The sequence below is a fragment of the Lepisma saccharinum genome, chromosome 27 (genome assembly GCF_977018435.1).
Source record: "Lepisma saccharinum chromosome 27, izLepSacc3.1, whole genome shotgun sequence".
Taxonomy (NCBI): Eukaryota; Metazoa; Arthropoda; class Insecta; order Zygentoma; family Lepismatidae; genus Lepisma; species Lepisma saccharinum.
Genome location: NC_139255.1, coordinates 11,755,406 through 11,767,454, shown reverse-complemented (window position 1 = coordinate 11,767,454; position 12,049 = coordinate 11,755,406). Strand labels below are relative to the sequence as shown.

Genomic DNA, 12,049 nt, shown 5'->3' with positions numbered 1-12,049 from the left:
TTTGATCCTTACTTTCATTAAAATGATAATAAACTCCCGTTACAATAAACATTTATAGTTGTCGACTTCATTTGGAATAATTCTGTACTTTTTCACCACAGCATGAACACCAATTTTTGTCATCTCACTTGCCTATTCTGTTCACATGTAAACTTCCAATCGCCTAGTTTATGAGGTTACTATGTGGAATTTCTAAATTTCCTATACCTGTTCCTTATTGTTGGACTCTTAGCTTACGTTGGTAATCTTTCGGCATCTTCACTTTTTTCACCTGAACCCAACAATACTTAATCAGAGTTTCCTACAAAATAACAATTTCAAACAATAAATAGGTAACAATCGCACACCAACAAGTGCGTCAAAATCACCTCAAGAGACAGTCATCATACATTTTTAAGGGTTAGCATATTCACTACAACTAGCGGAAAGGACTGGAATTGTAAACGTGGATATCACACAGATCCGTTCTAAGTAGGAGCAGGATGCGCAAAAATTATTTGGTAATTACCATTTCAACCCTTCGCTTTAAAACTAGTTCCAAGACAGAAATTTTAGTGGAGGGAAATTTTAAGGAGTTTAAATTTGCCACTTTAGTTTTTCGAGTTCTTCACTACTTTAATTTGGAAATATTGATTTTTATCAAAATTTCTGGAGAGGCTGTGCAGTTACCCTTTTCATGGTAGTGATCACAACACAAATAAATACACAATCCCCAACAATTGGATGATAATGTGGATCTGATTAGTAAAAATCGTTTGGGTGTATGCTTATAAACGCTAGATGGTGTAGTCCAGCATATTGTTCAATTTAGTATTTATGAACACTATTGCTTGTTTATTCTAGTTATTCTATAACATTTCTGTGCATTTATTCATGGTTTGTTAGTCGGTGATGAATAAAAATAAAGTTTTTCATATCTTCTACATGTTCATGACTTGTACCACCAATAAAAGTGCATTATTTCAAGTGCTGAAGACATCCAAGGGTATACACCAGTCTTTCGCTACAACACTCATTGCAACATTATATTGACACCTACTAGAGCAATATTTTAATATCCTCGTCACTAAAAGAATCATTAGGTATCCATTCGGATATCCTATGACACAGTAAGAATTACACACAAAATAATCATCATTTCCCAGTTTGTCCTTTCACGTCAATTCCTTCTACGTTAATACTCTGTCGCTTAATCCATTTTGGGATAATTCCACCACCTGCTGCCCTCTCTTGTCGGCAACGCTAAACTGAACAAAGAACGGTGACACGTTAATAACGCAATGTCACTCCACTTCCTATGGTTTAGATTAGTTTTGGTCATATTATTTTAATTGGTGTAGCTTTGATTGTTACCATATCGAACGCTAAGTGAGGTTACACATTCGCTCCGCTCGAATTAATAAAATATTGTTTCATATAAATATTGACATTGCGCTACGTTCCTCTTGCATTGATGCTGTTTGCGAGCATTAATTTAAAGCAAAGAAAACCACAAAACTCGTAAATTTGCATGTGGAATGAGTGGTGTTGGTCAGTTCTCTAGTGAATTAATTAATTTTTCATCTGTCTCTATTTTTCAACAATTTATTGTTCATGTTATGTGTCCCAACGATAGATTGAATTCCACTGTATTGTTAGAGTTATGTGGCGTACTGTATTATCATGTCGGAGGATTTTTTATTCTAGGTTATGTAGTTTGTAAGTGGCATTTATCATTTTTGTACATGATGTGTTATTTAGAAAACAGTGCTAAATTTGCAATTTTTGGGTTGGCAAAAGTTTATTCTATATTTCCAACAATGTCTCTAGTCTACATTTTCCTAGATTAAGAACATGTCTGGCATGAATTTACTTAATTTACCTAAGCGTTTGTTTGGTAATGTGTGGCCGTTAACTACAGTGGGTCAAACTGAAGTCACAAATCACCAATGTTTTGACCAAATTATTGTCATAAAAGTAGATCTCTTTACTTTAAATTTCTACAGTAACAAATAACAGCTTCATGACTGTCACTCCACTTATGGTCAAAATTTTAATACATGCTAAACGTATACTTTCTATTTCTATTTTACATTCCTACAAACCATATGTCAAAACTGAGTCGTCAAAATTTTAAGTAGTCTCCAGTTCACAATGAAATACGTATCAGTATCTGTTCAGTGAAATAAAATTTGTGAATCGTATTGAACAACAGCTCCTCTTGAGAATTCCAAGGTTATGAAACAGAGTCGAACGCATAAAACGATCATAAAAATACAAGCATACACTCTAAAGAATATTTGTATTACATTTTGTGTAGTACTGCGCTACGTGCATATTCAAGCACTTTGAAACTTTTTAATAAAGCTGTTGTATAGATTTTAGACTTTCATGGACGATTGTGAAGCATTTCAATACTCTCAAAGTTGGTTATTGACTAACCTGTGGTAACGAACCGGGGACCAAGGACTAAATTTTGTTATAAACACGTTTCGATTTAGTATTGCTTTATTTTACTTTCTGAACGAAAATTTAGGAGAATTTGAAGCTTATGTGAGTGTTTTCCCTTTTGCTATTCCTAACATGTTTAGGAATTCAGTGGTGATTGGTTTTGCGATCAGGCTTTGTGCTGTGAAAGATGTGTTCTGCCATATGTGAAGCATAGTATAGAATTGACTAGGAATTGAGTATTTAACCAACGTAGACATTTCATTACATAAGTTTTAGAATCGTATTTAGCTGAGTATCGTGTTATATTACGCTGCCTTGCTCTTTTACCTTCCATATTGATTAAATATACCATCCACTAAGTAGTCTTAAAGCAGACAGGTTAAATTTTATCGCCCTAAGCAAAGGTAGAAATCCTACATCCTTTTTGTATGTGTAACTTAAATTCATGTACAATAAAGTTTATTTGGAAAATAAATCTTCCTTGTATCCTACAAATTCTTTATTATTACCGTGCAAATTATCCATGACTATTTTTATTAATTTTTCTCTTACATGCTCTGTGTTTTTAAGTAATGGATTTTTATGCATTCTGGGGCAGAAGTTGTCAATAGCTTGTTTTCAGTTTTATGTTAATTCTTGAAACTCTTGTTGAGTCAAATAAAGTGCACGAGCAAGTTAATGAACAAGTTCACGTTATTACCATGGATCCTACTGTACCACAGAGACCGGTGCTTTTCAGTGGTCCGTGAGAAACGTACCTGTTTATCTTTTTAAAGTTGCCTTTAAGAGAAGGTGAAGGTACGAAATAACAATAAATATGTTTCCAAAACCACACTAAAGAATCCCATTAGTTTTTTTAGACATGTTTCATAGTAAAAACAAATGCAATAAAGATAATAAATGCTTTTTCTTCTTTCTGTACATGTTGCTTGACTAGATACATGGTGGATGGATATAATGTGTTGAAGCCTCTGAAGAGTGTTTTTGACAAAACGTCCTTCTTCCTTTCAGATGTGTCGAATCAAAATCGATTTTTGCTGCCAACAATGCAAGTTACACAGAGAAGGCTTGTTGTTGTTGACCTCCTCTGACCTTCATGACCTTCGTCTACTTTCGGCCGGCTGCCGGGAGAATCCCCACCTCTCCCCGGAAGGTAAGCATACTAGGATATTCCGAAAGCAATTTCTCTTTATCAAGTTACCCAGCCCCTTCTCCTAATTGCTTATAATGTGGCAGAAGGGGTCGAAAGATAGAAGCACTGCGTTCATTTGTCCACATACCCAAGAACCCAGACATTCAATATTATTTTCATTAAAAAATAGGAAAATGTATGTGGATACTGAGGACGATTATCAGTAAATAAGTGATAAATGATTCAATTAGTTAGTTACACTTACATTGTTCGGAATTTTCAAAAACTTTAATTTTCTAGGGTTAGTCTGTACAGTTATAATAATCCTTTTGTCTAGAAACTTAAGTAGAATTACGTTCCGTTAATCTCGTACCGCAATGCTTGCTTATTTTCTAAAGATAATCTAATTCCAAAGAAGGAATAGTATAATTTTTCTTTTAATGACATTTTGTAAATGACTTGCTTGCATATGACATAAATGACATAAAGACATAGCCTTTGAAAACCTTATTATAACCAAATATAGATACATCCAGTGACGAGCCAACTAGAGACTTGGTGGGAGGAGACGTTACTCGCTACCACATTGACTCAATTTTTATACGTAAAAGGAACGCATGAAAAAACAAACAAAAAAAACAACATATTGAACTGACTGTTTAACCCTGGCTTACCCGTGTCGTACGAGAAATTTACATACTCACAGGCCCAGACTTTTTTCATAAAAATTCAACAAACAATTTTCTTGCTGAATCAGTGCTTCCTTTATCACATATGACAGTTAATTATTAATTATAATATTTAAAAAAATGCCGTAATTTATAAGGAATAATAAAAAAATTATTTGGGTGCCACGTAAATATATTTTACCATACACAAAAAATCGGAAAAAACAATAATTTTTCATTAATCCTTTTTTCTTTATAGAGGCGAATTTGTTTATTAATTATAATAATTATAAAAACTACCATTATGACCAACAAATTGTTTACCAACCTCAGTGTTATGAGTATCTCGAATGACAGACATTCAAAGATGGCGTTTGATAGGCCCATGTAGTGCATTTTGCCTTTTATTTACATTACATTAATTTTTTTTACAAGCAAATGTAATACAGAATATTTAGAATACCGCAGGGTACGACGTAATTAATGTTCGTTTTTTTATAAAAATTTTCGCAGTTCAAAAATCTAAAAAATAAAGATGGTTGGGCTGACAGCACCCATTTCCTCCCCTTTGGTAAGCAAGGTTAAATAAAAGCCATATCCTCTCCCTACATAGTCAAACACCCTCTCTTACGAAAATCCTGTTCACACCACTGCTACATCAGATTACCAAGCCAAGGATTTTCAAATCTATCGTGATTCTGAGTTATTGCTTGGGAGAAGTAGCAATTATCCAATCCATATGTCATTCACTGATGTGTTTATGGCGAACTCAGGGTTATACAAGCACGCAATTACTTACAAACGAATGCTGCGATAGCGAAGATCTAATTCTGGGTTATGATTGGCTTCACTCTTGAACTTCAAACAACACAAACAACCAAATCGATTATCCGTGGAAAGACCTTTGCACTTAACGCGTTCATGAAAGGATAACGTCTATCATAAGTGCCCCGAGAGAGGCCTATCAAGAACATTGAATAGACGTGACGTCAGAGCATACGTCACTTTTCTCGTGAACGTGATCTTTTAAAGTAACTTTATTTATAGTTGGAATCATATCGACCGACCATACCGCCCAGATAAAGATAACGCCTACCCCATTTCTTTAAAAATCGATATTTTTGCATACGTAACGGTCATTATTGATTTCCTAACCATCTAAGGTGGTTTAATTGGTTTCATTCATTAGGTAGGGATAATGACGTCATTACTATCGACCTTTAATTCAAAATGACAAGCAAGGGTATAGTTTAGTAGGGGCTAGGGGGCTAGGGGGCCAATGCTCCCCAGAACCAGACATCAGCCCTCCCAAACACCCAGGAGCTCATCAAATGGAAAACTACAAGATGCATCCAGATTCAAGGAGTTCGCTGTGTTAGTAACCATCAGAGCAAGAGTACCAAGAGACAATACCAAAGACTGTGTTAAAGTACTGGGGACAGATTGTCTGTGTACGACAGACTTATAGATGATGTTAACAATAACTTGGAAACGCTATTTTCATAAGACAATTTCACGTATTCCATGTGCTGTAGACCATTTCATGACATTTGGTTACGATAGTTCAACAGCTTTCATCGACACATAGTCGGAACTTTCAACATCAAGAAAGATATCGTCATAAACGAAATGTTGGTGGTACAACCGCCTCGGAGCTGTACTTCTACCAAAGAACCTGGGTCCATCGGAGGTCCTTAATGCTCGAAAAGTAACAGGCTTATCAGTACTCAAAATGGAACAACTTAATCCAATCAGACAGTACATTTCTTTTATAGATATGTAGCTTCATTACAATTCTCTGGGCAAAACATTTATTTACCATAATTCAAGATTCTTGCTTAAGTAAATAAGGTTTGATATGAGTTAGAAATCTCATATGAGAAGGACATTGACGGAGAGATATAGAAACTCAACTAAATTATTCTTATTTCTAATAGGCGAACTAATCATTTGACCAACTATGTATAGTTATGATCTCAAAATTACGATCTAACAAAATGATAATTTTTGTTATACTTAAGTGAAAAATTGAAAACTGATTGCTCATTCGATTCTTTCTTTCTCTCTCACTTTCTCATGATTGAGATTGTCCTAGTTTATGGATTTATCTTGAGAGGAGAGTTCTGTTATAAAGCAAGGGAATCTTGTACATCAGAGGGTCTCAAACTTTGTTCTCATTGTACCCTTTAGTTGTAGCTAAACGTCTACTATACCCCCACCATACGTTTTCTCCGAATATGTGGGGCGTTTATGATATGTTGGAGGCGAGTATCTGCAATAGAGCAAAATGGCATTCGGGCTGTATGTGGAATAATAGTAAACAAATAATCCAAATTTCATTTTTCATTGAGTGTTGCTACGTTTACAATATTTATGATTAGTTACAAAAATTTAAATTTAAATGGAAATCCCTAATTTGTATTGTAGAATCGGAAAAAGCAAAAAAAAAAAAAAAATCATTTCCAGACCCTTTCGTGGAAATTAAAGTATCTTTAGCATGCAATTATATTTATACTAGTTGATAACCTGGCGTTGCCCGGGTATTTATTTCGCCCAATTTTCTATTAAACAAGATAAATATGAATTCTAACCATAGTGTAAAATGAACTTCGAGTCGAACGATATTGGAAGTGTAACTAGTCATCTTGGCGACCCCGAAAACTATGGATTACAAACTATTATCAGTCGTATTACACTTCACCATCTTACAACCCCCACCCCTGGTGGTGCCAGGGGTGTCTTGGAGTTGAGCGGCATTGTTAGTGTCACTATTCATCTTAGCGACACCGCAAACCATGGATTTCACACTAATATCGGCCGTTTTCCATTATTAGTTTTACATGTAACCCCTTCCCATCCCCACCCTAGGGGTTACAGGGTACTCTCACGTCCACAGTATTTCTTTCCAGATTGTAAGTCAGATGTGTACAAAGTTTGGTCATCGTGAATGTCACCAATTAGCTTAGCGACTCCGAAAACTATGGATTCGACACTAATCCAGGTAATTTTTGACATTTTACTTTTCACCCCCTCTCACCCCCCCCCCCATCCCGATAGGTGATGAACTTGTAGTTGAACGGCATAGGGAGTGTCACTATTCACATTAGCAACCCAGAAAACTATGGATTCCACACTAATATCGGTCGTTTTCGATTATTTTTACATGTCACCCCTCCCCTAGGAGTGCCAGGCGTGTCTTACCCCCACAGTGTTTATTTCCAGATTGCAAGTGATATGTGTACGAAGTTTGGTTGAAATCGCTCAAGGCGTTCGAGAGTCATGGAGGAAAAAATATAGATACACACACACATACACACATACTCGTACATTTTTATAGATATAGACTGCATAACGTGTAATAATCTGTGTTACAAGATTTCTTGATTTCTTCATTTCGTTTATTTTACTTCGCTTTTCTGCCACTTTTGGCTAATCGCAAAGATGAGGTTGAGTGATCATGCCATGAAATTGGTGAAGGGACTCTCACAAACATCCTTGCCAGGCCAGGATTCGAACCCGGGACCCCTGCCGTCGTAGCACGCTGTGCTAACCACTCCGGCACGGAGGCCGGCTGTGTTACAAGAGTTGTTATAACACAGATCAGTACTCGTAATGCAATATAAATATAATTGTCCGCCCCCTTCCCCCCTGGCGGAGAGGCCAGTACATCGCGTTAAGAGGCAGGGGTCCCGGGTTCGAATCCTAGCCTGGGCAAAGATGTTTGTGATTGTCCATTCATCAACTTCATCATGCCATCACTCATCTCCATTTTCGCAAATTAGCCAAAAGTGGCACAAAAAGCGAAGTAAAATAAAGCAAATCAATCAAGCAATCAATAAATTTGTCTGCGTGTTTAAGATATGAGCGTAAAATTACCGGGACGTCACGTGAGGAAAATCCTGGCCATAACGTACCGCCTCTTATCTAAGCCCATGCCCAAAATGAAAGCACTGTACATCCCCTATTCTTTCTTGGATATTCCGAATTCCTACTAGCTATTCTCTATGAATGATGACTATTAATCTGAATGATGTGAAGTAATAATTCTGACATTTTCATATGTTCATGGGAATCACTCAATAGAATTATTATATTTGCTTTTCCAAGTATGTTACAATTGAAACACAGAGGAAAAATAACATATACAATCATTATTTATATCTCATATATTATTTTCCATCTTTTTCGTTTCAAAATATATTTTATATTATTTTAATGCTTCTAAATCAATTTAATTTTTAACTTATTTCCATTTATAGAACCCTTGCCTTAATAACTATCCCAGCATTGCCATCTAGTGTTTTAATTACATAAGATTAGAATATAGCAGCTTCGAGAAAAATTATAGCTCTCGCTATTTTATAACAAACTAACTAAACTAACTCCCTAGCCTTCTTAAACCCGAAGGTTCATGGCTGCAGCAACACAGGCCTTCCATCCGTCCCTATCTTGAGCAAGATATATATACTCTTTTCCATCCCTACCGATTTCCTTTAGGTCCCTTCATCTTCGTCTTGGTTTTCCTACAGGTTTCTTACCATCAGGTTTCCCAACAAGAATCCTGTAAACTCCTCTTTCCTCTCCCATTCGTGCCACATGGCCTGCCCATCTAAGTCTTCTTGATTTCATTATTCTAATAATATCTGGACATGAATACAAATTATTTAGTTCTAAATTATGTAACCTTCTCCACTCACCTGTCTCCTCATCCCTTTTAGGTCCAAAGATTTTTCTTAGGATTTTATCTTCAAAAACTCTCAATTTATGTTCATTTTTCAATGTAAGGGACCAACTTTCACACCCATATAATACTACATGCAAAGTTACTGTTTCGTATATTCTAACGTTTAGTATCTTAGATATTAAACGAGAAGACAAAAGTTTATGAAGAGAGAAGTAACATGTATTTCCTGAATTAAGCCTACTTTTTATTTTCTCATTAATATAATTTTCATTTCTTAATATTACTCCTAAGTATTTGAATTTGGAAACTGGTTCAAACGAGTTGTTATCAATAATTAGATTTTGGTTATTACCTAACACTTGGTTTTGGCCTGTAAGCATATATTTAGTTTTCTCTTTGTTAACTTCCAAACCTATCTCTTTAGCTGTTTTGAAAAATATTTTAGCATTATTCTTAATTGTATTTATATCATCCTATAATAAGTCTACATCATCTCCATATGCTAACAACTGAGTCACACCGTTTAATTCTAGTCCTTCTTTAGTTTCTTTTACCTTCCTAACAGCATATTCTAAGGAAAAATTAAAGAGCAATGGAGATAATGCATATCCTTTTTTAACCAAACATGAATTGTAAATTTGTCAGACATATTAATACCCACACGAATTTTACTTTCTGTTTCACTGGTGCATACTTTTATCATACTAACAAGCTTCTTAGGTATTCCAAACTCGACTAATATGTTATATAATTTATCTCTTTTGACCGAATCATATGCTTTTTTTAAATCAATGAATAGCTGATGGACATTTTGATTATATTCCCACTTTTTTTCAAGTGTCTGTCTGATGTGAAAATTTGATCTGTAGTTGATCTGTTACGTTTAAATTCATATTGATAATCACCTATAATTTCATTAGCATATGGGGTTAGTCTTGTTAAAAGAATGTTAGATAATATTTTATATGTTGTTGAGAGTAGAGAAATTCCACGGTAATTATTGCAGTTCATTTTATCACCTTTTTTATACACAGGAACAATTATGGATTCTTTCCACTGTTGAGGGATTTCTTCTTTATTCCATATTAAACAATTAATTTATGAATTTGACATAGTAACGAATTTCCACCATATTTAATTAACTCAGCTGTTATTAAATCTATGCCAGGTGCTTTTTTATTCTTTAGCCTTTTAATAGCATCTTTAACTTCAGTCAAGTTAGGTTCTCGCTATTTTATGGTTTCAGTTATGGAATCAAATACAACAGTAGATCAGCGGGCCCGCAGGATTATTCTCTGGAGGAGCAGAGTCACAGAAACTTTTATAATATTATTATTATTATTATTATTATTATTATTAGCTGCTATTATTATTGTTGTTTTATTTATTTTTTGTTTTTGTTATTATTTTTATTATAATTTCATTACTATTGCTACTACTACTACTACTACTACTACTACTACTACTATTTATGTATTTTTGAATTACATGCATCTGTAATTTCCATATTCTGTATATCTATATACAATTTCCATGTCTGTATACTTAACCTTTTGAGTCCCAAGGCCATTTTCACAAGTAAGCCTATTGGTCCAGAGCCGATTTTGAGCAAAATGCAGAGTTTCAATTAAATGAGTGTAGATCGGAGACTAATTGCCCTAGAGATATGAGTGATATACCGTTGTGCGCGGAATGAACCAGAGATTCAGAGTATATGAAATTTATGCAAATTCGGCGTATATGTGGCCGGGGGGATGGGGCTAACTCTCAAAATTCCAAAATTTCGGAAAAAAAATTGGTTCCCCCACCCTCCCCGAAGAAAATAGTACATGACAGTGTCGACATGCACATGGAAATGATCGCTGACATGTAAGGAACACAAAAATATGTGCATTATTATCATATGACCAATGTAACTTGAGTTGTACCCCAAAACGAATGGTCGGCACGCCACTGATTCAAGCTTCAAAATGCAGCGGTACCTTGAAATGACTATAGCTCAGAAACTAAATGCCCTAAAGATATGAAAGATATACTGTTGTACGCAGAATGAATCACAGATTCAGACGATATATAATTTATGCACATTCGACGTATATATGGAGGGCGAAAGGGGTTCAATCCCCTGAAAATACTTTTTCTTTTAAAAAATGGGGTTTCGCCCCCCCCCGCCCCCCCCCCCGATAAAAAGATATGAAAAGTTCAAAATGCACATAGAAATTATCGCTGGGATGTAAGAAACAGAAAAATATTTGCATCATTGTCGTATGACCAATGTAACTTGAGAGAAGTCCCTTTTTCCGCCTTTTCACCTCCATTTTCATGAAGAAAAAAAAAGGTGCAAGAAACATTTCTGTTAAATACATGTGTTAAGAACAATATAAAAAAATCGAAATTCTAGTCAAAAATTAAAAAGTTATAACGTAAAAACTACGACTTTGACACAGCGTCTCGATCGAGACGCTTGGGACCGTGAGTGTTACACACCCACCCCCTGCTTCCGCCCTCACGGAAAACTTTCATTTTGACATCGGATACTGATAAACGAGTTTCCTTCGAATGCAGTTAACGGGCGGGAGTGAAAAGCATTGCTTTAGAACAACAAAGCCGGTGTTCCTTTGTCGGCAAAAATTTGACCTTGAAAAGAGACGCAAAAGAGAAGTCCCTTTTCCCGCCTTTTCACCTCCATTTTCATGAAGAAAAAAAATAATTCAAAAAAACATTTCTGTTAAATAAATGTGTTAGGAACAATATATATAAAAAATCGAAATTCTAGCCAAAAATAGAAAAGTTATAACGTAAAACTACGACCTTGACAAAGGGTATCTCGATCGAGATACTTGGGACCGTGAGGCTTACATTTGGGTATCTCGATCGAGATACTTGGGACCCAAAAGGTTAACAATTATTCGTGTAGGACAAAATCTGTTTTGATAGTTAGATAACACAGTGCAACAAATTTGAACTTTGTATCTTGCCACGAAATGAGAGAAGGCGTTCTTTACTAAATCAAATATGCTGATTACGAAAATGAAATCAGAAATTTTCCATCACGTACCAATTTTTCTGGAAAAGATATGCCACATGTACCACTTAGTCTATATTTTATATAGTTAGCAATATATTGTAATTCAT

General features: G+C 35.2%; 1 protein-coding gene across 1 annotated transcript in view; it reads left to right on the top strand.

The window, feature by feature from the left end:
- Positions 1-12,049, top strand: part of LOC145980365 (dipeptidase 1-like) — a 203,266-nt gene that overhangs the window by 49,454 nt on the left and 141,763 nt on the right. Inside the window, exon 2 of the mRNA XM_083113427.1 lies at positions 3,442-3,583. Within this exon, the coding sequence (XP_082969553.1) occupies positions 3,442-3,583 (142 nt within the window). The remainder of the gene's footprint in view (positions 1-3,441; positions 3,584-12,049) is intronic.